The sequence below is a fragment of the Trachurus trachurus genome (assembly GCF_905171665.1).
Source record: "Trachurus trachurus genome assembly, chromosome: 24".
NCBI classification, from domain to species: domain Eukaryota; kingdom Metazoa; phylum Chordata; class Actinopteri; order Carangiformes; family Carangidae; genus Trachurus; species Trachurus trachurus.
The window spans coordinates 27,293,272-27,320,222 of record NC_139910.1 but is presented as its reverse complement, the minus strand read 5'-3'; the positions used below and the strand labels follow the sequence as shown (position 1 = coordinate 27,320,222).

General features: G+C 43.5%; 1 protein-coding gene across 3 annotated transcripts; it reads left to right on the top strand.

Moving 5' to 3' along the window:
- Positions 1 to 447: 447 nt before the first annotated feature.
- On the top strand, positions 448 to 26,946 carry hmbox1b (homeobox containing 1 b). Of its 3 annotated transcripts, none has more exons than XM_084001164.1 (10): positions 448 to 800; positions 3,150 to 3,836; positions 8,457 to 8,542; positions 9,826 to 9,936; positions 14,114 to 14,267; positions 14,534 to 14,616; positions 15,943 to 16,038; positions 17,317 to 17,411; positions 18,721 to 18,804; positions 20,940 to 26,946. In XM_084001164.1, exons 2-10 carry the CDS (start codon positions 3,154 to 3,156, stop codon positions 21,081 to 21,083), a joined length of 1,536 nt encoding a protein of 511 aa, XP_083857290.1. In that variant the 5' UTR covers positions 448 to 800; positions 3,150 to 3,153; the 3' UTR covers positions 21,084 to 26,946. The 3 variants fall into 3 exon arrangements, with proteins under 3 accessions (XP_083857290.1, XP_083857291.1, XP_083857289.1); XM_084001165.1 differs by having other exon boundaries at positions 451 to 800; positions 3,147 to 3,836; positions 17,320 to 17,411; XM_084001163.1 differs by having other exon boundaries at positions 451 to 800; positions 3,147 to 3,836.
- Positions 26,947 to 26,951: the final 5 nt, after the last annotated feature.

Sequence of the window (26,951 nt, the reverse complement as noted above, 5' to 3'; positions counted from 1 at the left end):
AATTTTATTTCTTTTTTGTTTGTTTCTTAAATTAATAATCTAAACACACATCATGTATGGGTTGTTAATAATAGCTAGTGTGATCACACTTATGAAAATGAAAAGACCCAGGAAGAATGCTGCCTTGCAAAAGCTAATGAGGATCTTAATAAACCAAACCAAACCATCATAGTGTTTTGAATAAGATGCTCAAGAATATTTTCCCCACTTAATTCAAATAAAAAACGCCCATTATCTTGTTTTAAAATTGATCAGCAACTTTATTTCCAAAGTGCATGTTGGGACATTCCTGAGCATATTAGTAGTGCAGTTAGACACACAACTTGTATGTGTTACTCAGTAAGTGAGTGACCTCGGTGCCAGACACCAGTCAGTGTCCAGCAGCAGCAGCAGCAGCAGCAGCAGGGTTAAGAGGAGCAGCCAGCCGCTGTGGCCACATTAAAAACTGCATCGCCTTTTGTGACAACTGTAGATCAGTGAGCCATCAGCTCCCCCCTCGCTCCCGTTACAGGGATTTGTAGTTTTTAGCGTAAAGAACGCCGCCGCGTGGTTAGAGGCCTTTGTAGGAGTAAAACTACAGTTCCCTCAGAGCTACTCGAAGGTGTTAGTTGTCAATATGGCTGTTGTCAGACAGACAAAGCAGAGAGGCAAATAATTCGCCTCTGATTAGAAATCCTTGGAAAAGGGTCGGACAGGGCACCGATACCAAATTGCTCTATTATTCGGCTGCAGTGAAAAGACACGGCGGGTCTTTGCTGAAGTTGCAAAGTTAAATGGTTAAGCGGACGATTTGAACCGAGGTAAGTCATGTACTTAGCTCTTCTACAACACTGAAAGTGATGTTATTAATATCAAACGCTCGCTAGCCAGCGACAGCGGCTAACGTCAGCTAGTATCAGCCCTGGCATGGCTAGCATGTTATGCTAATCACTCCGCCACCAGAATAGCCTGTGTGAAGTTGTTAGCCGTGTCCCCCTGTGTGTGTGATGCCAGCGGACTGTTGTCAGGATAAAGTGAGAGACAGCGGTGGAGAAAGAAAAAAAAAAGATTGAAAGGGGTTGTGGAGGGTGAGAGGGTTGGAAGCTGACTCGTTTTCTTTCTTTCTTTTTCTCTTTTTTTTAAACTACCGTGAACGCAGCTCAGCCCGGTCCGTCCGCCACAGAAACATTTGCTAACGTTAGCTTTTGGGCAAAGGGCGTGAAAGCTGGCATCACCGGCGGCGGCTCGCTCGCCTGCAGCACTGACACCAGACCAGCCACTCACTGCAGGCCCCCCCATAGTCAGCAAAACAAAAACACATGGAGGGAGAAGAGTTACCCGGTGGGACAACGGTCACATTTTAATGACTGGGACAATGTAGAGACGGGACTTTGCAGTGGGGAATGGATATCTGATGCATGCATGCACTCTGCTCTTCCTAATTGTGGTAAGGAAAGCTCGTCTGATTTTCGATTGCATGATGAACGCGCCGACGTTGAAACTGTGATTTATTTACGCTGTGAAACTTGGTTGGACTCTTCGTGAAGTTATTATTAAACCTGCTGAGGATGTGGAAGGAGGAGGAAAAGGAAGTTTGCTTTTCCATCTCCCCTATTTCAGCTGCTCCTGTCTTATTATTAGATAGAGAAAGGATCGGCCATAAACTTCTCTCTCTCTGTCTCTGTATCTCTTTCTCCTGGTTACACACCTGTCCAACCTGTCTTCTTTGACCTACAGTGTGCCAGTCTAGGGCATACATTTATAATTGCATGGATTTCTGCTCCTCTGCAGGGGCTTACCTCTGCTCAGCGTCTCAACCAGTTCAACCAGCTCCAGTCAAAGTGAATAGTTAACTTGGTTAATACTTAGACAGGAAAGTAAATGATTTTTATACCCATCCCTTTTGTTAGTAACACACAACGTGCCTGCAAAAAAATAGCAGGCAATCCAAGTGCTTAGTGCATTTGTGTATGTGTGTGATATTCTTGCTCATGCAATCAGTCTGACAGTTGTAGTTGTGCGTGGCTCATCTCTCTGGCATGGGACAGATTTTGCAGTGTAACTGTGCCTGATAATGAGTTACAGTGTTAGTCCTCTTCCTTCTGAATTCTTAATGACAACTTTGGAGACTAGTTAATGTTCACCACTGTTGCTAAGCCATCTTGTTGTATAGAGGTAATTGATTTCACTGCTGACCCTCTGTGACTTTCCCTGTAACTTAAATGCTGGCAATTGTTCTTCTTCTTCTTTTTTTTTTTTAAAGCCTGCTGTTCCAGACCTCTAAAGGCTTATATTCACCGCAGCCATATTACTTTCCTTTATGATAACCTTAAAACACTGTGTGCGCTTTCAAGTCATTTAGTTTTTTTCTTCCTCCCTCCCTGTCCTCTGCACAGTTTAGACTAACACAGATGTAGAAGAATGCTGGTGACCCCTTTTAAACCATTTCTCATATCAGCATGGGTCAGGCAGCCACAGAAGATGGAAAATCTGCCGCAGTCTGATTCCAGTTGCATTGATTTTGAGCACAGCAAATTGCTTATGAAAAACATACAGCGTGGGTGGCGTACAGAGCCGGGGATATATTGTAGCTCTTAAAGAACAGCAGTCAGAATGTTAAGATAGCATCAGCTGTCAAGGTGACTCTGGCACTCTGCGTGTGTTGCCTGCCGGTTCCCAAAAATAGCAGATTTTTATGCCCTGCCCCTCCCTCCCTTTTTCTTTCACACTTCTATCTCTCGCTCTTGTCTTCCTTTTCTTATCTGCTGCCTTTTTATTTTCTTCTTGCAGTTTTTCTCCTTTCCCGCCCGTCTCTTTCTACTTTCCCCCCTCAAACTCTCCTCCGCCAACCTCTCTCTGCCTCCCCCTCTCCTCTCCTCTCCTCTCCCATCATTCTCATTTTCTCTCCCATCTGCAACTGTGTTCCTTTTCTCTCTTTCCCACTTAATCCTCTCATTTCCTCCTTGCCTCCCTTCATCTGTCTCATTTCTGCCTGACTTTCCCTCCTTGCTCCTCCTTTTCTTCATTTCTTTCTTTTCCTGTTTTCCCCTCCAGATCTTGAACATCCACTTCCTTTCCTTAACTTCCCCCCCTGCATTTCCTGTTTCCTTTTCCCTCCTCTTATTCCTCCTCTGTCTCATAACCTGTCTGTCTTGTGTCTCATCCAGCAGCAGGATGTCTGAGTTCAGTGAGGAGCCGCGCTTCACTATTGAGCAGATAGATCTGCTGCAGCGGCTGCGTCGCTCCGGCATGACAAAGCAGGAGATCCTGCACGCGCTTGAGACTCTGGACCGGCTGGACCGGGAGCACGGCGACAAGTTCGGCCGCCGCACCTCTTCTTCCTCCTCCTCCTCGTCCTCCTACGGAGTAGGCGGGGCCAACAGCTGCACCAACAACTCTGCCTCTAATACAACCACCACATCATTCAACAATAACAACACTGCCTCGGCAACCACCACCTCTACTTCTGTGACATGCAACGGCAACAACGGCGCCATCACCAGCGTCGAGGGAAGCGCCGGCGACCACACGGCGGCCGCCGCCTCTTCCACGACCTCCAAAGTCTCCACCTCTACACAGACGCAATTCGGCACCGGCGGGGGACTCTCACCGTCCCCTAGCAACAGCTATGACACCTCCCCGCCTCCGGGCCCGCCGCCGCCCTCGGCCATCCTGCCGTCGCCGGTCTCCTTGGTGGCGCTGTCACAGAACGGGCGGGATAGCTTAGCTGCGACGCCCAACGGGAAGCTGTCTCCTCCACGCTATCCAGTCAACAGCGCGGCTGCAGCGCGGGCCTTCGGGTTCGAAGCCACAGAAGAAGACCTGGACATTGACGACAAGGTGGAGGAACTGATGAGGTCAGTAGTGTCAGCAGAACGTGAGCTCTTGGTTTGTCCAACTTGAGGTCATAGACCTGGACAACAGATAAGAAACGTGGCCGCATGTCGTCTGAGATTGTGGTTGTCTCATAGATTCATAACTCAGATATGTTTTATTTGTAAACAGTTCTTGGTGTGTGAAATGAACAGTGGCTGAATGAATGAATGAATGAAGGACTGGTCATGACATCCACACTGCTCACGAGCCTCTCACAAAATCGTCTTTCTTGTGTGAGTAAAGAGCGCAATAAAGCGGCATTGAGGCCGCTTCTAAAAGCAACCTTGAATACCGCAATCCATCTTTTTCTGAAAGATGGATTTTTATTTTGAACAGCTCGAGCGCTGCAGCGGCCACTCGGTTGCAGTCAGGGATTCGTCTTTATTGGCAGTAATGTCCACAAGAAGGGGACAAGAAAGCCCACTTTATGTCCGGCTTAATTAAATAGTGCCAACTGGAAACTCCACTGAAGCTCCATTGTGTGCAGCTGCTGGTGGAACGCACAAATATTTAAAGACCAGATTCAAAGTTCATCCTTGACCTTGGAAACGGATGTTTAGAAAACAATCTCCCCACAAAGTACATTTAGTTCTGGAGCCTTTGGTCATACAACAAGAACTTTAGGGGCAGAGGGAGTTTTTTTCCCACCTGTCGTGACATTTCTATCAAGATTAAACTTTCTCGTTGACTTGAAGTTTAAAATTCGTACTTGATTTTGAAAATAACAGTTTCAAAACATTTCCCACCACAGAGCTGTTTTGGACATTTGAATGAAAAGGGTGAATATTAAATAAGAGCGAATTGAAGCTCTTAACGCCGCAGCTTGTCTGTTGGTTTGCTTGCTAATGTTGTGTAAAGTGTTGAGTTAATATTCAGCAGGATTTGACCTTTTAAAGAAATGGTTTTGCCATCGCAGTCTGACTTCCTGTTGCGTTCACTGTCATAACTGAGAAAGTTTCAGTTGTGTTGAGAAAGCTTTTCAATCCACTCTGTAGTTACGCTCTGTTATACAATGAAATGAACCAAACCGATCACTGATGCATCCCACACCAGCGTTAACATGTGCGACTGGAGGCTGGGAGAGCCACTTGGAGGATGGAGGTTATTTTTAATGTGTCTGTCTGCTTTGTTAAAGTGTAGCTACAGATTTGTTTGTCCTACGTTACCTGGCAGTGTTGTACATCTATGATTATCGTTTGGTTTGGGAGTTGAACAGATTAGTTGTTGACTTGTAATCATGAACAAACCCAAGTGGAAATGGAATCAAGTCACTGTTACTGGGCCTCACGTAGACCCGATGTGCACTGAAATCTTTGAAGAGATGGGGCAGTAGAGAGGTTCCTGATGTCTGTGAGAGTCCACCCTGTTGGAAGCACAGCGCCTTGTTATCATTATCTATATTTGCATCGAATTGTTTGGTCTGTGTAATCTCAGTAAACGGTGAAAGGTGATGTTCACACCTTCTCTTGTCAGATATTCACAGCCACTAACACTTAGGGCAAACAAAGCAGCAGATCCTCAGGGCTGCAACGGCTGCGACTGAGACTCATGCGCAACTAACTGAAGAGTTGCCGATTAATTTCCTGTTGATTGACTAATCGATTAATCAGCAAATCGTTTTAGCCTCGCTAGATCCAGAGGCTGGATGGAGCCGGTGCCGCGGCTGGCTTGTGAGTTTATTAACAATGATCGCATTTGTTGTTCATTTTCTTTTTGAATAGCGCAGACAATAAGCGAGATGAATGACAAGCGAAGACGCACAGTCGAATAAATAGAGAGAAGAAACAAAAGGTCGAGTGTTCCTTTGGCAGAGAGCTGGCTGCAGCAGCACCACATGACGGATGTGATTAGTACATTTGTCTCGAACAGCGTGTACCACATAAAGATGTACATCCTGTAAGGGGAGTATCAAAAATAACAGACAGCCATAAAGACGCTCTTGTTGAGATTGTTAACAAAGATGTTGTTGCATAAAATAAAAAAATAAAAAAGGGGAAGTATTGGGTTTGTAAAAGCCTTATGGCTTCAGGATGACATTTTTAAAAAGGAAGGGGGATGGGGGGGGGCTTTTTGACTGTGCACCTCTGGAAACATCACATGAAATCACACAAAGCGACGTCCAATGACATTTAAAGGGACGTTGTGTAACTTCTCCTGTTATCTATTCACGAAAATCGATTATTTCATTCAAAAGTCTGTTTTTCATTAATCAGTAATCCCCCCCATCAACAAAGTGAAGTGTTCCTTTCAGCTCTGAATGAGCCGTTCATATCATTCATATCTCCATGGAGCGGGTAAGCTCGGTGCTGCTGCCATGTGGTGTCTCCATGTTTTTACCTTCAGTGGCAGCGTGACGGTAGGAAACCACGGAAACTCAGCGGAGACACCGGAGCTGTCGGCTCAGGTGGAGGTGGCGTCTGTGAAAAGTCACCGCGGTAACGCAGTGAGGAGGAATGGAGCGTTACACTGATGCTGCATTCACCTGCAGTCAGGCAGACGGCCGTCGCTAACAAACCAGATGTCATTTTAGTCACAGAAGTCCAGAGAAAGACGGTAAAACGTGGGTCAGGTAAACAATACCACATCGCCATGACAACATATTGTCATGTGTATTGTTTTGCCTCGTGCTGACGGACCACTTGTTTACATAGAGGCTTGTTTATGCCGTTAGGTGCAGCGGCTGTCGTCCGTCTGCCATCTGCCCAATTTCACATGAATGCAGCATGAAAAATACCATTGAGTTGCTTTGTGATATACAACCACAACGCTAGATGGGAGGAATTCTTACACAATGTAGCTTTAAGAGGAAAACTACAGACGTTCGAAATCATGTCAGAAAGTTGCTCAGGCCCATTACACCCGACAGCTTCACTGTTCATAATCTATCACAGGCCACATGTTAGCCACCTCCTCTCCTCTTCTCAGCACTTAACACATCAGAGCACCCCCCCCCACCCTGCCTCCTCACCGCTGTGGGCCCCCGCTGCCTTCCAGCTGCCCAGTCGGAGCCAGAATAGGCATTTAGAGTCGGGGCTCTATCCTCAGCATTGCAACTGGCTGTCCCATTGCTCATTCACGCTGCCTCTGCATTAAATTACATGTCCTCTTTAGACAGCCCCCGAGAAGTTAAGTAGCGTTCAAAAGCCCTCTTCTTCCTCTCCCTCCCTCCCGGGCCTGTAGGACTCTCCAGCGTCTTGCTCAGCAGGGCTGCGGGGGCGTGACACGAGGTTTCAGCTTGTCAACAATTCCACGGTGCCCTTCTGATTTTTCTCACTTTTAAGTGCACATTTCAGTCCCCGCGGGGGTTCGGGCCTTTGAGTTGGCATCCACCCCGCCACCCCACCCCGACACCCTCCCTCCTTCTCCCCTCCTCCGCTCCTCCACTCCTCCAGTCTTGTACAGCAGCTTGTGCTACATTGATTCACTGGTGTCGATACAAGCAGCGTTTTTTGAGCTCTAATTTTAGCTGCGCCGCAAGAGGCTGGTGTGGAGGATATTGATGCTGGATGTCAAGAGTCGTGACGCATTTTCATCTCAGAAAATGTGCTTCACAAGAGTGCTCAGGACTTTGATGCCTTCTCCATTTTGACTGAGCGAGTCTGGGATACTGGGCTGGTTCAAAAGGATGCTGCCATTGTATGGTTTGAGCAGCGGTGCTGTTAAAGTTGGGGCGGCGTAGGCAGCGGCTGGAAATGCCTTCTTGTGTTTTAGCTAAAGTATGCACTGTTGGTATGGATAAGTCGGCATAAGACAGGTGTTCACAATCTGTACCAGCATGAGGAATTAAAGCAAGACAGCTATAAGCTTGTTGGTGCGTGAGCGCGTATGTATGTGTATGTATAGGGGAGGGGATTGGGCTGGAAGCCAGAAAGCAGGGTGGGTACACAGTGTGACTGCACATGTTCCCTCACCACCCTCCCGCTCCTGCAAGTCTCTGCATGTTTTCTTTTCTTTTCTGCTCTCCCACCGAGGGCTGAGACAGTGGAAACACGTCCACCAAATACATTTAGAAAATGCAGATGACTTGATTGTGGTTCAATTAATTTTAATTCATAGTGTCTTTTCACCCTTTTGTTTTTCTCTGAAGTGCAACGCTGATGTGCGTGGGAGCCGAAAAAATGAAAAACAATACACAGATAAAGACGTCAAAATGCAGCTCTGATTTAAAATGGAGCGCTGGTTTAATAGTCTTTCCCATAAATAGGAACAATAAAAAAAAGAAAAAAACACATTTGATAATCTGGCGTGAAGCACAAGCTCCAGTCACTGTAGCTTCAAAAAAAAAGCATCAACAATAAAGGTACAACATCAGTATCTGGTGTGAATGCAGGGTAAAGGATGATAACGTGCAGCAGGATTGATCATGTGGAAAAAATAAAAGCTGGAACTCTGGCCAGCGTCGGCATCTGTGAATTTAATCTTTCTGATGTCCGTCTGTCAGTGAAGTCTCAACGCACCTCGCAGAATGTCTGACAAATCCAGTGGGTCTTTGTCATGTTTGTCCCTGTGAAATAAAACATGGCTCGTCCAGATTTAGCTGCTGACGGTGCATTAAAGTGTGTTACCGTGTTGTCATCTATGCTGTGTGTGTGTGTTTGCAGGAGGGACAGCAGTATGGTGAAAGAGGAGATCAAAGCGTTCCTGGGGAACAGGAGGATCTCTCAGGCGGTTGTGGCACAAGTCACCGGTCAGTAGCAGACACACACACATACACGATAACACAACAAAGTGTTTTCTGTTGCTAACTGTCACACACAAATGTCCTTCTTTCCTCTTTAACTTCACCTTCACTTCTTAAACTCATTCTTGCATGCAGGCTCTTTTTTGTTTACAATGTTATGAGTCACATTATCATTTATGCAATTACGCAGCAGTTAAAAAGCATCTGCATCATGTTATCCGTCAAATCATCTTACTTTTTCTTTTTCTTTTCAAAACTGCGTCATTGTTTGCAAAGTGGGATAACAGTACAGCCTGTAAACTTTTACAAACTGAGTCTTGGCTTAAAATGACCTGCCTACAAAACTAGCTGAAGTGGAGAAACAGAAGGGGGATGGAAATGCAAGGCAGTTCATTTCTATTGTTGCAGTGTTAAATGTTACTGAGGTTAGATAAACTAAGAGTGAAGCAGATACCCTGCTGTAGCCTTTTCTGCTGTTTGCCAATAAGGAGAGACACTTTCATTTAAAATCCATCTATCGATCTATGATCTACGCCACGCTCTTTATTTCTCTGAGTGAGGTTTCTGACATTTAACATCACAGATGATGAGCTCAGTTGACATGTGACTATTGTAGATGCAACCTGAGGCTGGATCTGTAGATGTTACTGGAGTTTTAATGTGGCACGCTGTAACTTGACTGAGGTTGTTAATCATGGATTTCTCCTTATCATACAGTAGGTAAACGAAACAAAGTAATAATTGTGAGTATTTATTAAAGAGACAAAACAGCAACTACAAGCACATGACACATTAAAATACAGAAATCAGAGTGAATACTCAGGCAAAACTGGTGACTTGGAATAAGTAATATAATACTGGACCTGTCAGACCCATATGTCATGTAACTTTATTTATTTCAGAAAAATGAAATTGAGGATGATTTAAACTCACAGTGCCATACAAAACAAAGCTATATTAAATGTTTTCTGTTATAATTGGACTGGGTGTGTTGGGCAGTCTGGACTTAGAGCAAAAGTGTAATATTGTTTTAGTGACAAATTTTGAGTTGAACAGGCAGTCGGTATGAACAGGTTCAAGCACCTGGCAGTGTGTCTGTGGCTGCAGTTCATGTGACAGACAAATGTGCTGGAGAAGAACTAAAGTAGAATCTGGGAGGAGAGAAAACACTTCTCCCCCTCTAGTATTCCACTCCGTCTCTCTTGACTTCTTATAAGGGCTGTCTACAAATTGTGCCGGGGGTTGATGCAAAACACTTGGTTGTAATTCGATGTTTGGCTGCTTTCCAGGCATCAGCCAGAGCAGGATCTCCCATTGGCTGCTGCAGCACGGCTCCGACCTGAGCGAGCAGAAGAAGAGGGCCTTCTACCGCTGGTACACGCTGGAGAAAACCACACCAGGTACGTCTGACTGTCCGTCACCACCGCCGACTGCTCTCTGGACTCTGTGTGCGTGTGTGCGTGCTTAATAATGGAAGCTAAATTTGGAGAGACACGTCTGCAGCAGATGCCAAACGAGGGCAATGAAACCACACACACTGAGCAAACACATCACGAATATCTGAATCTTGCGTGGGCAAACAGTTGTCATGCCATCATCAAGGTCATCGAAGAAACTAGTTTGACTTCGTCACTCGCTCACTCTGACAAAGTTCTGGTTGGAGCTCTTGAAGAGAAGTTAATGAGTCTGAAGCCTGGATGTAAAGATAGCAGCGGAGTGTGCCTCACTAATTCCAGCAGGGAAGCAGCTCCAGAGAAAGGGAGCGCGGCAGGAAGGCACTCTGTTGCCTGCAGCTTCCTTTTACAATGTGAATGAGGTAAGTGGAAGCAGTTAGCGCCTTGTGGCGTATGTGTTGCACTGGGATGTGATGTATATGATGGCTCAGTTCCATGAAGCATATTGGCAGAAGGATCTTGACTTAAAGGGATAGTGCAACATTTTGGCAAATTCGCCTATTGTCATAGGGGGAGGTTCATGTCCCTTAATTATCGGTGCATGTTGTTTTGAGATCTGCGGGGCAGAGACGTGAGCTGCTCAGTGAACACAATGGAGGTGAATGGTACAGGTCTCAGCAAACTCATCTAATACACAATCCAACAACTCCGGGGGGGATGAATGTGAAGGGTGTATATGTTAAACGCTGTGTTTTATTTTGAAAATGGTTTGAAAATTGACTGGATTCTCTCGTGTTTATTTGTTTGGCTTCCTGCCCGGCTTGACGCGATCGCTCGCGGCTCGGGCACAAAATAGAACAGATGCCAAAACGATCGCTGCAGGGTGCGAGCCGGCCGCAGAGGTGCACGCCGTGGTGCGTCTGATGTGGTTCTCGGCGCTTCTCGGCTATTCGCGGTTATTCGCGGCGCTTCCTCGTCCGGTGTGTACCCGATGTGAGTGCTGGTATTTAAAAATCAGATGGCAGAGGGCGAATAGCGCCGTTTGGTTGCTTAGGAAGCTTGGGTGCTTCAGGTGGAGGGCTCCAACAGTTTTATCAGACCAACAGGTCCGCTCGGACCGCGATTGGCTCCTAGATTTGGGGGGGCTCGTCCAACAGAACGGTAGGGGAAACACTGAACATTACAAAACATAGTTGTTTTCGAGGCAAATTAAATGCATAACAGGAACTACATTCCAGACATGGCTGCTGGGCAGAGTGATTACAAAAGCGCGAGTAGTTCTGATTATTGTATTTGCTTCATGTGTCGTAATGTTACATAATTAAACATGATTATCTCATAGCGTGGTGAATGTGCAGACCACAACTTGTCAACGAGAGTGTTTTGGAGTTGTTGGATTGTGTATTTGATGAGTTTAGAGGAACAGGGGACCTGTACCATTCACCTCCATTGTGTTTGCTGAGCAGCTCACGTTTCTGCCCCGCAGATCTCGAAACAACATGCACCGATAATTAAAGGACATGAACCTACTGCTATGACTATAGGGATTATGGCAATAGGGGAATTTGCCAAAATGTTGAACTGTCCCTTTAAGAAACGAATAGAAAGCTGTTGGAGATGAAAGGGAGCAGGTTTGTAATGGCAGCAGTTTGATCAGAGCTGAATCTACTGTAGTGTAAAGATGGCAGCAGATAACACTGCAGCGACCAGATGACACTTGAGCTGTTTTTATTGGTCACTGTCTGATCAACTGGACCAAAACCTGTGTGTGTGGTTGTGTGGCTGTGATCAGGTGATAGCATGTTCTCCCCCACCTGTTTGTTTATTTAAGAGCTGCGAGCGGAGGCGTCCTTCATCCGATGCCATCAGTCTCTTTTCCACATAGTGTCAGACAGCTGTTGGGCCTGTCTTGACAGATTAACGGAGTGTGCTCAGCAGGATGGTGCACTCGCAAAGGCTCATGCACATTGGGAGTGGAAAGAAGCTTTCACTGGGACTGCTCATGACAAATTACTTTGTGTCAAGTTTAAAACCCAAATGAACACCAAAAGGTTCTTTCTTTTTTTCACAACAAGCCCGTGACTTAATTTGCTGAATAGTGTGTATGAAGGGGCTCTGCTTCCCTGCCGCCACATCCTCTCTGCTTCTCAGTGATGTGACACTTTTAGTTCATAACTGACGCCCCCAACTAAGTATTTACACCTAGAATTTTACAATTGAGAGTTTTTATTCAATGACTGCAGGTGCTACTGCTGGGATGGGGTTTATTGTGTGTAACAACGTGTACCGATGCAACTTGCTTTATCAGAAAATCGCATCGTGGGAGAAAGTATTCATTTTGAATTTGTAGTGCATAAATGCAGCAAGGTGTCTCTTTAACTCCATTTGGGTCTTTTGTGGATGGCACGGTGGTAAAGCGGTTAGAAGGTTCTGAGTTTCTGCAGCTTCCTCCCACAGTCCAAAGACAGGGACACTAGGTTGTGATTTCAAATTGCCCACAGGTGTGGATGTGACTGTGTGTGGTTGTTTGTCTCGATATGTCATAGACTGGTGACCTGTCCAGGTTGTACCCCCCCCCCAGCCCTGCACACATTTGATTGAATTTGATTTTATACATTTCCAGGTCTGGAAAAGTATGGAAAATGGAAACTATTGTATGGAAAATGTATCTTAATACTTATCAGAGTTTGGTCTTATCTGAAGTTATTTGAGTTAATTATTTTCTATGCACTGTTGTACCAAGCTGCAATCTCCTGGAAATTATTTGGTGACATAATGGAATAGAAATTCAGAATAATGAAAACAAACAATTACCGGTAATTGCGTAATTTATTCACATGATACACATCTAAATACTCAAATGTCACAAATTATTATACGTTTTTTACAGAGAAGTCTGGAAATTAGGGTCTGGAAAAAGTATGGAATTTTGAAATTTCGAATGTGTAGGAACCCTGTGTATAGACAACGGATGGAGGGATGCTTCAATGTATGGTGGTTCCATCACATGTTGTCATGCCAAATTAGAAAATGAGAAGTTGTTATTCGCTTTTTCTGTTTGCTAATGCAGAACTGAATCTCATTGGTCCAAAGGCCTAATGAGTGAATATGCATCACAGTTTTGTTTATTGTTTGAGGTTTTTCCAGGTCAGAACTTCAAACTTGGATATATATATTTTTTAAATTAGGTCAAGTGTCAGTGTCTTATTTTAGTGACTTGAGCCTGACTGAAGTGTCAAGTCTTTTCAAACCTCAATGATGTTGTGATCCTGCACCTTTAAAACAGTTAAAGAGAAAACAGTGTCTACAGGTGAGCTGAGCCAAATTCACTTCAGACACAGCAAGCATTTCAGCTCTAAAGGCACAATGCACCTACAGGCTTTCTGCCAGATTTGAATCATAAGTGTGTGTGTGTATACATAACGTATACGTGGATGTGCTGTATCAACCTATAGCCAGGCGAGCAGACATCCCACGCCTTGTCCTCTGCGGCATGTTCCTCGGTGGAGCCCTGCCAACACCGTCAGCACTTGAAACTGCTCTATGCTATTTATGGCCAGACGGAGCCCGGCCCATCTCAGCCCAGCCCAGCCCACGCACGCACTCGCACCAACACACACACACACACGCGCACGCACGCCTCCGTCACTGCTGCAGAGGAAAAGTCATGCCCCATTCATGCCGGTGCGATAACCTGGAGTGTTGCAGGGTGACCCAGTTAGGCAAACGTTGACAATGTGCGTGTCAGATTACATTATGACAATGCGGGCGAGCCGGCTGACCTCATAATATATCCAGTTGCCGGGTTGCCAGTTTTATGAGTTTGAGTGCGAATCAATCCTTTTGTGTGGCTTTTGCTTTTCTGCTGTGGTCATGATTCAAGACGAGGGAGCGCAGTCTTTGTCAGCACTATTCAGTGGAGTTTATAATCAGAGAATATAGTGAGATTTGCATAAGGCGACGTGCATCCTCACATAGGTTTCATGAGGGCTGGGCTCTCCGGCTGCTCTCACTATATATTTTAAGACGTGTACCGACACAGTTCTGTTGCTTCCAAAACCACAAGCGCACACCTGCAGCCCCGCACCTTCCTGAGCTCCACCGAGGCCTCCACTCTTCCTCACAGATGTTCTGTCTTCCGCTCGCAACCGACCAGTCACTCTGCTTTCTCTTCCTGCCCCAGGTGCCACCCTCAACATGCGGCCGGCTCCGTTGCCTCTGGAGGACATGGAGTGGAGGCAAACCCCGCCCCCTCTGACCACCGCCCCCGGTACCTTCCGGCTGCGTCGGGGAAGCCGCTTCACCTGGAGGAAAGAGTGCCTGGCCGTGATGGAGAGGTGAGAGGAAGGAGGAGGAAGGATATGATAAACGGGAGTTAGTTTCATAACGTCTTCTTTATTTCCTCGTGGAGTTGAGGAAAAACATCGCAACATGTCCTTGAAAACGGTCGGACAGTGAAGAAACAAGCCCCCGTCTGTCACACAGCACCAGGCCTGGTTGTCCTGCATACAGCACATAACAAACAGCAGCAACTCCAGTTTGTTGACATTGTCCTTGTGTAGTGAAATTAATTTAATCAGTGTGGCTCGTCTGCTATTTATAGCTACTTCAACGACAACCAGTACCCAGATGAGGCCAAACGGGAGGAGATTGCAAACGCCTGCAATGCTGTTATTCAGAAACCAGGTACGTGTGCACCACAGTAAAGACTAATGAAATGTAAACATTCTTTTCTAATATTCCTCCATATTCTACTCTATAGATTTTCAGAATATAACTATCAGGGTAGTTGCAGTATGTGTGTGAGGCAGGAATCCAAGGTCAAGAACACAATGCTTTTTATTTTTTATATATCTTTTTTGTGTGTGTTGGATATCAGCGCTCAACAGAAAATGTGTCATAAAGGTAAATTCAGTATTAGATCAGATAACTCACACCTGAGGTCAAAAAGAGAGAATAAAGGATGTCTAACAGGAGTGTTGTTCCCCTCCCTGCTTCAGGTGTGATCACGTGACTCCTGGATGTGTGATAATTGCTCTTTCTGCACTTGTTTGCATAGTTACGATCACACACTCTTGTGCTTGTGTTTGACTCTAATTAGCCAAAAAAAGATATACAACTTACTAAAAAGGGTAAAGATGTATTTAATGTATTCTTTAAGAACAGTTTTCAATAGATATTGTGAGCATATGTTCTCATGAGTTCTATTTGTCTGTGTTCTCTATGTTGTGAAAGGGTGACAGTCTTTATTACCAAGGATATTGATCGGGCACTTGTGCACAAGCAGAAACAACTTCCATCCAGCGTATTACTATTTTCTCCTCTTGTAGCAAAGTTGACATGTTGCTGAATTTTTTTTTTTTTTTTTTTATGAGCTAAGTGGCCAGTGATGATGAAACATCTGTCAGGGGCAGGGTGCCGTTTGATGATCACTGATGCTGCTGCACAGCTCTCAGCGGTGGTGCTGAACTCTCTACACAGGTTTTTTAACTAAGTTATTTCATGATTCTAAAAATCCACCGGTGTCTGTGCATCACTCCCGAAGAATATTATAAAAACACAGCAGCAGCCAGCGATGACGGCCCGTTGTTGTCAGGGACGACTCAGCTGGATGGACATGTCCAGAATGTTGCTGCGTCGCCAAAACAAACAGTGCAGAGGTTCTTCATGTCACACTGGGACGTCCATCATACTCAGCCACAGACACCTCTCTGAGAGAAAGTGGCAGAGTCTCTGATCTAACGTCTCTCAGGCTTGATCTGAATTTTACAAACCAAACATCTGCGTCACATCTGTTGTATGGTTTGCTCCTTATGTGTGTTTTTTTCTCCCCCTTCTAGCAGTTCTTAAAACACCATCAGTTATAAAGCAATTTTGTTTATAAAAGCTGAATTCACAGCTCGAGGGAGAACAAAAGACCTCGCCCCTCATTATGTCAGCGGAGGAGACTGAAGTGAGAATAATGGAAACAAGATGCGCGAGTGCTGAGAGTTTTCATGTGATGTGTTTCAGGGAAGAAGCTGTCTGATCTGGAGCGGGTCACCTCCCTGAAAGTTTACAACTGGTTCGCCAACCGCCGCAAAGAGATCAAGAGACGGGCTAACATTGGTAATGTGGCTTTGTGGACACACCACAAATATCCATTGAGGCTGTAGATCGCAGCTCGCTGCACGTTTAATCACATCCTTTGAGTTAACATGACTGTTTTATATTTAATAGCTGCAATTATAACATTTCTTCTGACGCATTGAAGGGCTCAACGTGAATTTGTTCCATCACGATAATTAGGTTAATGATCGTTCATCAGTCACCTGGTGTCTGGTGAAGTATCCTCGTGGCTGCTGGGAAATGAAACAATTCCTCTTGCTGCTTGTATTAACCTAGATGCCAGTTGAGTGTGTGAAGTAGAGCCTCCATTAGCTTCCTGCTGGCCCCGGTAGAGAAGAGCACAGGCCACTGATGACATTCACTATCATTTGACCGTGATCAATGCTAATGTGTGGTCGTTTGTAGCCGTTTACAGCACTGGCCCCCGCCACGTTCCCCCCACAGCTCCGTCAGAGAGCAGCTCAGGTTCATCTGCACCACGGGCTGTGATCCAGATGTTTCTTTGAACTTTATTGAATTTGTATTGAATCTTTTCTTGTGCAATGACTTTTTCACACTATGATTAAAAAAAAAAAAACAGAAGGGAAGGATATGCCAGCTACACCCCCAGAAACAATATCCTGTTCTTGTGTCCCTGAACAATACAGCATCATTTACACTGTATCACTTATCCTGTATAATCCATACAGCCTTATTTAGTTATGCACTAGTGCACTGTATGGTTTCCAAGTGGCCTATAGGCCCCTCTACACTGCTAGTATCATACAGAAAACCTCAATCAGACACATGGTTAAATATTCCATAGATATCTCATCCAAAATACCCTCCCTCTCCAACAGTCGTTGAAGTTCTGTTAATAGGAAATTTTCTTTTTGTTTGCACTAAAACCAAGGATGTAAAAGAGTTAGTTTTTTTTGCTTCTGGAAACCCAAGATTTATTTTAAAGAAGGTTTTATTTATCACACTTTGAGGTAGTTTTTGTCAAGTTTTCCTGCCACCTTCCTCCCATTTATCCATTTACCTTTTACTCTACCTCTATATTTAACAGTTAACTACTTTTATCTATCTCAACCATTGAACCATCACTTTTAGTAAAAAAAAACTTCTCTTAGCTCCTTTTGAACTTTTAATCTCAACCTGTTCACATTCTAGACCAGACTCAGCTGGTTATGAATCTTTTAACTAAACAGCAGTAGTTGAGCCTCTCTACAGTCACTTGTTGTCGTCCCTGGGTCCAGATGCCTTTTTAAATCTAACAATTCATTCTCTTCCTCCAAGAAGCCACAATCCTGGAGAGTCATGGGATAGACGTCCAGAGTCCGGGAGGACACTCCAACAGTGACGACATCGACGGGAACGACTTCTCAGAGCAGGTAGCCAGTGATTAAAGATCCCACATAAAAGCAGATTTATGCTGCAGACGGTGGTCTGAGGAGAGGAGGAGAGGTCACGCTTCTTCTTTTTTTTCTTTTTTACAGCTTCATGTCTTTATTTTCTACTGGACTGAGTCATATTGTTTATTTATTCATTGATATTTATTCTGCTCTTCTTTAGTCACATGATCATGAATTTTCCATGTGTTTCTCACCTACTGAACAATACATCAGTTTACTGATTAGTTACTGATTAGTTTCCTTCTCGCTGCTTCACATTGTGTTAATTGAAACCAGCAGCTTGTGGTGTCACTGGCAGATTACACATTCAGACTGAAAGGCATTTCCCTTCAGATCAACTCTCCCTGAATATAGAAAGCACATAAACTCTACATTTTCATGAGCAACCGTTGCTCGAGATGCATTGATTAACAAAAGCTTGCTCTCTCCTCTTTGTAACCAATGGAAACTAAGCTGGAGCGATGCTCTGTGTTATTTTGGAAACCTACAGATGAAGATAGTGTTTCAGTTTAAGCCCTCCAGCCTTAGTCCCGTTTGCACAGGTAAACCTGGAGCTTCAGGTGCAGGCTGCTGAAAGGAGAGTTAAAGGTACATTGTGTAACTTCTCCTGTTATCTATTCACGAAAATCGATTATTTCGTTCAAAAGTCTGTTTTTCATTAATCAGTAATCCCCCCATCAACAAAGTGAAGTGTTCCTTTCAGCTCTGAATGAGCCGTTCATATCATTCATATCTACATGGAGCGGGTAAGCTCGGTGCTGCTGCCATGTGGTGTCTCCATGTTTTTACGTTCAGTGACAGCGTGACGGTAGGAAACCACGGAAACTCAGCGGAGACACGCAGTGAGGAGGAATGGAGCGTTACACTGATGCTGCATTCACCTGCAGTCGGGCAGACGGCCGTCGCTAACAAACCAGATTTCATTTTAGTCACAGAAGTCCAGAGAAAGCCGGTAAAACGTGGGTCAGGTAAACAATACCACATCGCCATTACAACATATAGTCACGTGTATTGTTTTGCCTCGTGCTGACGGACCACTTGTTTAAGCCGTTACCTGCAGCGGCTGTCGTCCGTCTGCCATCTAACCGATTTCACGTGAATGCAGCATGAAAAATACGACTGAGTTGCTTGCGATCTACAACCGCAACGCTAGATGGGAGTCATTCTTACACAATATACCTTTAAACAGGGAACTAGCACAGCTACTGAGGATGTATATAACCTGTGAAACGGCACAACAAACCAGAATGAGAGGAGAATGAATTGTCTCTTTCTGAAATCCCCCCAGGCCTGTGACCTGCCCTATTTTGACAAGAGACCTCTCAGCCGACCATTTGGCCTTTACCGACTGGAGCCCACCTCACCAACACAGGTACCTCACACCAGGATCTGCTTTCCACAAAGATGCATTATCCATAAAAAGCAAAGAATTGGTATTGGAATTGATGCCCCTCTGAAAGTGAAGGAGGAGCAGTTTGACCGTTGACATTTGCTGAGCATGTTTGTGTCTGGTTGCAGGGAGCTCTGCTCTCCACTACAGCACACAAAGAGGAAACTCACAGTCCAATCAGGCAGAGGTTAAAGAGGCCCCTTCTCCACAGTGACACTGACTAGTACTGCATGTCTCCAGCTACCTAGCCTGTACAGTGATCAGACATCCAATCACTTAAAGTCAGATTGATGCTCGATGTCTTTTTTTAAAATATCCAAAATGATTTGCTTTCAAAGATTTTAACCCGATCATAAAAATACTCACTGCAGCAGATCCAGTTCTGTGATGATTAACTCTTGATCTACAGTGGTGTGCAGGTACACACACCCAGATAACTGCTGCTATACTCGTCATGCTCTCTGCTCTCGCTGTGTAGTTTACAGTGACGAACGTGACTTATTGCTCCTGGATTTCAGACAGAAGGAGACAAGAGCCGCTTCTCATTAGCAGCCAGCTACTGTTGATTTTTGCTGCCTCATAAACACAAGTTGATGCTGCCTTGTTTTAAAGGAAGCATCTGTAAAAGATTCACTAATCTAAACTTGATGGCCACGCATGCATCAGTTAGACGTTTCAAAGCATCCCGATTCCTGAAGCAGCTGAGTGCAGCGACTCACTTTGAATAATGCAAAGTTATAATGTAATGAACACAACACGGCAAAAACTCAAAATCTTACCAAGAATATTTGTCTCATTTCTAGTCAAAACAAATCAAATTATACTTAAAGGGATAGTTCACCCAAAATTCAAATTTCACTCATTATCTACTCACCCTCATGTCAACTAAGAGCTGTCCGAGTCCTCCTCTGAGTTACGGGGGGGTCCGCGCAGCAGTATTTGTCCATATAATGGTTGTGAACGGAGCTCACTTTTCTTCGTCCAAAAAGACACACCAAAAAACATCCAAATACCTCCATAGTGCTCGTCTGTAATGTCCCTCTTGTATTGAAGCCCTGACATGAGAAATTGTTCCAAAAAAAATTAAATAAGTCTATGTTTTAAGCTTGTTTGTAGCGGAAGCTCCCAGTGTCTCAGTTCACTGCTCTTCCTGAGATTTGCACTGACCCGCGGAACAATTTCTCATGTCAGGGCTTCAATACAAGAGGGACATTACACACGAGCAGTATGGAGGTATTTGGATGTTTTTTGGTGTCTTTTTGGACGAAGAAAAGTGGTATCCATTCACAACCATTATATGGACCAAATACTGCTGCGCGGACCCCCCCGTAACTCAGAGAAGGGATGGAGGACTCTGAAAATTCTCACAGCTCTTAGTTGACATGAGGGTGAGTAGATAATGAGTGAAATTTGAATTTTGGGTGAACTTTCCCTTTAAAATAAGACTTGTCACATTAAAAAGTAGCTTGTTTTTAGACATTTTTTACTTCGTTCAAGCATATTTTCACTTGAAATAAGTAGAATAATCTGATGGTGGAACAAGTTTTTCTTCTTTATTACAAGCACAAAAAAACCTGCTTTCACTGGCAGATTTTTCTCCTTATTTCAAGTGAAAATTAGTTTGAAAATGATGTAAAAAGAAGTACATTTTTAGGTGATGAGTCTTATTTTAAGTGGAAAGAGATTAGTTTGACTAGAAATGAGACATTTTGACAAGAAATAAGACAAATATTCTTGAAAGATTTTGAGTTTTTGCAGTGAATAGAAAACAAAAAATAACAAACAAAGAGCTTCATCAGTCATTTGGATCAAATTGAATCCAACAAGATGATTCCTTGTTGGTAAAATCTGCATCAATGTGATGATAAACCCCAGGTTTCACAGGCCGGCCATGCCTAGCTACGGTCGCTAAGCTAGGATTGGGCGGTTGAGCAGTGAGTTTGTCAACATGATGAAATAAAGCAGCGCAGGTGAAACCGTGGTCCCATCTGCAGGAGGCAGACTCTCATTAGCTTCAATGTCATGTTGTCCTGGACCTGGCTCCGGTGTGAACCAGCTCTGTGCTCTTGTCCCCCCCCCCCCTCCCCACCCCCACCCCCCCTCCCCACCTGTGTCAGGACGACAGCGCCGCACACAACGAGCACCAGGACCCCATCTCTCTGGCCGTGGAGATGGCCGCCGTCAACCACACCATCCTGGCTCTGTCCAGAACCGGGGGGGTCCCTAACGACATCAAGACGGAGTCCCTGGAGGACGAATGAAGCGCACAGGAGCCGGGGACGGGAGGGAGCAGCCGAGAGACAGGACGGAGTGGCCAGGAGAAAGGGAAGGAGGAGTAGGAAGGATGGGGAATAGAGGGGGAGGGGGGGCTAAAAAAAAAAAGACTAAAATAATGCTACTTAGTAAACCTTCTGAATCTGTCCCTCAGTCAGCCCCCCCACCCCGCCCCACCCACCACATGTTGCTTCTCTCTCGGCTTCCCTCCTCCACCTCCTCCCTCCCAGTCCATGTAAACAGTAATTACCCCGACCCCCCCGCCCCCCCACCCTACCCCATATATTGACACAGCTTGTGGAAATGGGTCACTGTCTGTCCCCTGGTCTCTGTGAAAATGCTCCGTGGGAAGAAGAAAAGGGGGCAATCCAGGCCTTTAACCCCCTAAAACGGTGGCTCTTGTCTGGGATTGTGTCTCCTGGGACCCCCCCACCCCCACCCCCTCTCCTCTCAATACACTCTCTCCTCACAGGATACCTCTTCTCTTCCCTCACCCTCTTCCTCACTCCCCTTCTCCCCTTCCCTCTCCAGCCTGGTTGTCTGAGCCGATCCTCAGTCTATCTCACCTCAACGTCAACCTCAGAAAAATAACGTGTACTGTATATATAATATATATATATATGGTTCTTATGGTTCTCAGTCACACTCACCTCATGGTGTGGTATCTACCTACCTACCTACCTACCTACCCTCAAAATTCACCTCCTTCATTGTGCAATTGATGGAAAGAGCAGCCTCCAGCCATCGTCATGGGAAATAAGGATGGAGAGAGTTTCCCTCTCTCCCTCTCTGGCAGCGAGGCTGTCAGAAAGGATCATATCGGCAGACAGAACTGTCCAGTCACTGTCTTCACCCTCTGTAGTTCACATTCCTCAGTGGAATGGCCTTTTGTTTTTCCTGCAGTAGAGCTGCTGTTGGATGCAAACCTCTGAAAAGAAGTCGCCTTAATTTTCCTACAGACAGCCACCTTTTACTTTTCACCGTATACAGCAGGTTTTTGAAGTTTATGTCCTGACATGGAACAATAAACTTTTTAATACGCATCAAGAAATAGCAGATATTCATGAAGGTTTATATCCAACAGCAGCATTTCTCTCTCTGTTTTTAACCCAAGATGGCGACTGGATATACAATCATTTTGCCTTGGTATTTAGCTTCCCGGTGACGCTATTGTTAAGTACTCGAGGCTATGAGAATCAATTTAGGGTCAATGTGATAATCAAGCAAACTTAAGCTATCTAATAAGGGGAATTGTGCTTTGTTGTCATCCATGCCAAAGGAAAAGATGCTTGGAGCAAAAAGGCTAAGAGGCTAAGCTAACACTGATCTGAACAATGTGTGAATGTGAACGCATTCATCCAAAGTGATTTCTACTAACTCCTTTGGCGTGTGTAGTTGTTTTCTCATGGTCAGTGAACGCCTCTCAAGCCTGTGCAGTTGTATTTGGGCTTGACACTACAGCAGGCCTGTGTTGGTAAAGATAGGTGTTAGCAGTCAGACATAATGATAAAGTTCCCCTAAGCTATTTACTACTTGTTCTGTGGCGCTGCCTCTTTATAATAGCCTAAAGAATGTGCTTTCAGAATTTTTTTTTAAAATGTTAGTGGTATCAAATTAGACTAATCCACACTGGAAATTGTTAAGTGTATATCAGAATAACTTCTGAGGCGTTCTTTGTTTTTGTTATACCTGTAAAGCCTCGGTGGTCAAAGCACTACTATGAAGGTAATCAGAATCAAAGACACTTAAAGTGGTGATACGGGAAATTATTATCCACTTTTTTTTTTCTTTTCTTTTTTTGCCCTGGGTGGGAACTTTCCAAAACCATCTTTGACTGAAGGTCACTATAAAGTCATAACCAGAGATTATAAATCATGTGTTCCTTAAACGTGTAAGTCCTGTTTTTAGGGACTCACTGTAAGTCAAGTATTAGCGCTTTGTTAGTCTAAGATTGATATCTTCAGATTTTATTTTAGGGTGAGGAAGAAGAAGTAATAGTTTGAATATTATTATTTTTTGCTAAGGGTTAAATTAGAGGACGAATGCCACTAATGACATGTCTTTACGCTAAATATGAAACTAGGGCTAGGACATCATTAGCTTAGCTTAGCACAATGGCTATACGGTGGAAAACTGCTAGCCTGGCTCTATCCAAAAGGTTACAAAAAAAAATCCTTATTAGCCCCTTTTAAACATCACTTATTAACATGTATTTTTATGAAAGCTTCAACAAATGAAGTGTAAAAATTACACGTTTTGGTTTTATTGGTGTTAACATGCTAAAACCAAATTATGGCCACGCACAGTGACTTTCTGTGTCCTTTTAATACTTAAACATGATATATTGTGTTAATTTGTAAACTTTTCAGCTGCTAGTAAGCAGATATTTTAACCTTTGGACAGAGGTAGGCTTGGTGTGTTCTCCTGGCACGAGCTTAAAATGTAGCTTACAGCACAAGCCCAGAAGAAATGCAATTTGCTGTTTTAACAGTTTATTGTATGGATCCAACATACAAGAAAAAAGTGCTAATGAGCTGTACAAGTGGTGGTGGGTGGGCTTTTGTTTTTACCCAGCTTGCTCTGTCTCCCGCTCCCAATCTTTTTATTTTTTTCCTCTGATTATGTTTTTTGGGTCATTTTATGCTCATTTTGACAACAGCGGTGAAGACAGACAGGAAACGGGGGTCGTTGTGCAGTAAATGATCGACTCAGGAGACAAACTGGCAACAGTTTTGGGGCCATTGTCTCCATGTGGGACCTGTTCACCTGTTCTAACCACTCAACCACCTGAGCCCCCCCCCCCCCCCCTTAATCATTGACCCTGCTAACGGTCTACTCACTTTAGCTTCATATTTAGCGTACAGCATGAGTGGTATTGATCTTTTTGAACATTTTGGCAAAAAAACAACAACTAAAGTATACTGTACTTCTCCATGTGTCAAACTATTGTAAAGTAAAGCCCTGCCTTAGTGATGATTTTGGAGAACTGGGAAAATATTCTACGAAGCAGGACTAAACAAAGCAGTGGACCAGGAAGTAAACCTCATGTAGGTCCTCATGTTTTAAACTCAGTCATAGTCTGGTGTCAGAGAAGCTGGGATCTGGTTCCTGCTAGTAGAATAGCTTCCAGCCCTGGGCTCTAGTCTAGTAAAACTCTATTTAATTCTACCGCTTCTGGATGTGTGAAGCTGTGATACAGTGACTCAGTACCTGGGACCTGTGTTTCCAAAAGAAAGGGTTGAAAGATAAAAACAATATGTATTTATACTCATTTTTTATGGTAATGTACAAAAAAAAGAATGACATATGTTTTGAAATGAAACATGCTTTTATTGTTATTAATGCGTTTTAATTTCTCCTGACTTATTTTTCTATTATCATTTCATTTTTTTATTTTTTATTTTTGTGTCATCCTTTTATTCGACTGAACAACAGTCTCCCCATTTGTGTCTGAGCTAGTAAGCTATTTTGTGAAAGATGAAAATGATGCACCTTATGAAAATTAGTTATTGCTGTTGACAAAGCTTGAAATGTACCGTTCCCTCCCCGACGCCTTCTTTTGAACAGTCAAACGTCCAATATACAAGACTGGGACTGGTGTCGTTAAAAACGTTTCAGTACAGCTGCTTCAGACACCATGTCCTATTAAATCAAAGCCCCAGTATGTGCTGTAAAATGTCACACCAGACTTGAGTGAAGTCTAACATTTTAACATAGACTTCCTTTTTGCAAATGCATAATTCATACAGTATAATATGGGTGCCTGTGAAAAATCATGTGAGTAACCACAGTAACAGTATTTATCACTAAAATACTGACTCCATGTAAGTTTGTATAAAAAATACAATGCAGAATTCCCTTGCCCCACTATTGGTGTCATTTAAAATGCAATAAAATTGTGTTTGGATTCTGCAAATTGATGAAATATGTTCCATATGTGGAACTTGTTAAACTTATGAAAGAACCAAGAAGTGAACTCACCAAAGATTTGGCCGCTGACATCAAAAACAAAATTTTTAATATCCTTTCAACAATTGATTCCAGTCTCATTGGTGTGACATTCTCTTCCCCAGCCAAATGATATTGTATGTTTAGAAATGGTGAAAGAAGTTGTGCGCGGAAGGAAAAGACTACAAACAGTGCATTTAAAGACTTTTCTCTCACTTTTAAATGAATTGCCTTCGTGTTTTGAGAGATGCCATGGCCCAGTTAGCGAGTAGAAGTTCTAATCCAGCAGTATTTTATGTGAGAGTTCAACCTTGACAGAAATGTTTAGGGATGGTAGAAAGAACCCTCAGGTGCTCAAGAAGTAAAAATTCTTTGCCAGGAGATAAATGGAAACAGATTAATCTTAAAAAAAAAAAAAAAAAATCCATAAAAAACCCCCACCTGGCTTCCCCCACCTGACGTTGTGCATACTCCAGTGGTGGTGCTTACTCTAAAAAGGGGTGTCCTCTTGTGGTGTGTCAGGGTCAACATGTCTACATGTCCTTCTGTGTCCCCAGTGAAACACCATCCACTTCATCACAATATAGCTCTGAAAAAGAGGACTGAATGCTGTTGTATCAATCTCCAATCTAGTTATGTTCAAAATTACTGTATTGCCCATTTCAGAATTTAGTGCCTTTTTTGGACAGTAGACTGTTCTGTAATTAAGATGTAGTATATATACATTTTTTTGTACAGTTTCTTTGTTCATTTTTTTAACTTGTGTTTATTTTAGTATGATATATATAATGTACAAGAGAATAAAGCTATATCAATGAGACTTTCTGGGTTTCTCTGTTGGTGACAAAAGCATCTCATTTACATAAAAATATCCCAACACACAGACGACATGAGCAGAGTGGAATTTATTAAACGTTGATTTGAAAAGAAGATTTTTGCTTTTCATTAACATCTTGTCATTTTTAAATAAATAAGCAAACAGCTGGTCAAAGTGATCAACGTGAATGCGTATGTATAAAATCTTGTTTATCAAACAAAAGTGAATACTAAAATCCATTACAAACAATATCCCTCAAATATCCTCATGTACAAATCACAAGGCTCCCAAACACAAATCACTAACACAAACTGTCACACGCCTCTTTAAAAATAAAAATGTCACTCCCAGTCAATCTTCACACACACTCACATGGTTGGACAAAGATGATTTAAAAAAAAAAATGTATCAAGATTTCAGTAGAATATGTCAGCAAAGAGAGTGCAAGTTGTAAAACTCAACAGATACACATTCAAGACCTAAAAGAAGTTTCTTTAACAGTGACCAGTTTTCCAACCTACCAACAAAACAGAATTTGGTGGTTTATCACTAAGGCACATTGTCGAGTAGTAGTCAAAGTATTTTAAGGCACGACGAACAATTAAAATAGATATCAAGCAATTAATGAGACGTCAAAGTCTCTCCAACCATACAGCTGATTAACATCCTTTGAGCAGCAACAAGTACAAGCACATGACGGTGTTGTGTGACCTTTGGGGTCATCCAGTGTAATCCAGTCAATTTGATTCTTTAAAAAAATATCCCATCTTTATGCAGATATACTTTTGCCTGGTAAGTAGCATAACATGAGGCAGTTCTTTGATCGTTATCTAATGTCATTAGAATAAATATACTCTAAAACAAAAACATCCACCATTTAAAATGAAATTAATTACAGACATTTCCATGTATACATCTAAAACATTCACATTTTCTGATGAGACATTCAATGTTTCTCTGAAGTTTTCAATCACTAGGTACATCAAGTAGTAAAAGTAAAAGTAATACAACTCTTTATCAGATGATAAATGATCACATGATTAACATCATCTGATGGGTTCCCGGTCCTAAAGGATCAGGAAGGGATGCA

Coding starts and splice junctions, on each gene's coding strand:
- hmbox1b (XM_084001164.1), top strand. CDS start 3,154: ATGTCTGAGTTCAGTGAGGAGCCGCGCTTCACTATTGAGCAGATAGAT. Junction 8,543..9,825: donor GGTTGTGGCACAAGTCACCG/GTCAGTAGCAGA, acceptor GCTGCTTTCCAG/GCATCAGCCAGAGCAGGATC. Junction 18,805..20,939: donor AGCCCACCTCACCAACACAG/GTACCTCACACC, acceptor CACCTGTGTCAG/GACGACAGCGCCGCACACAA.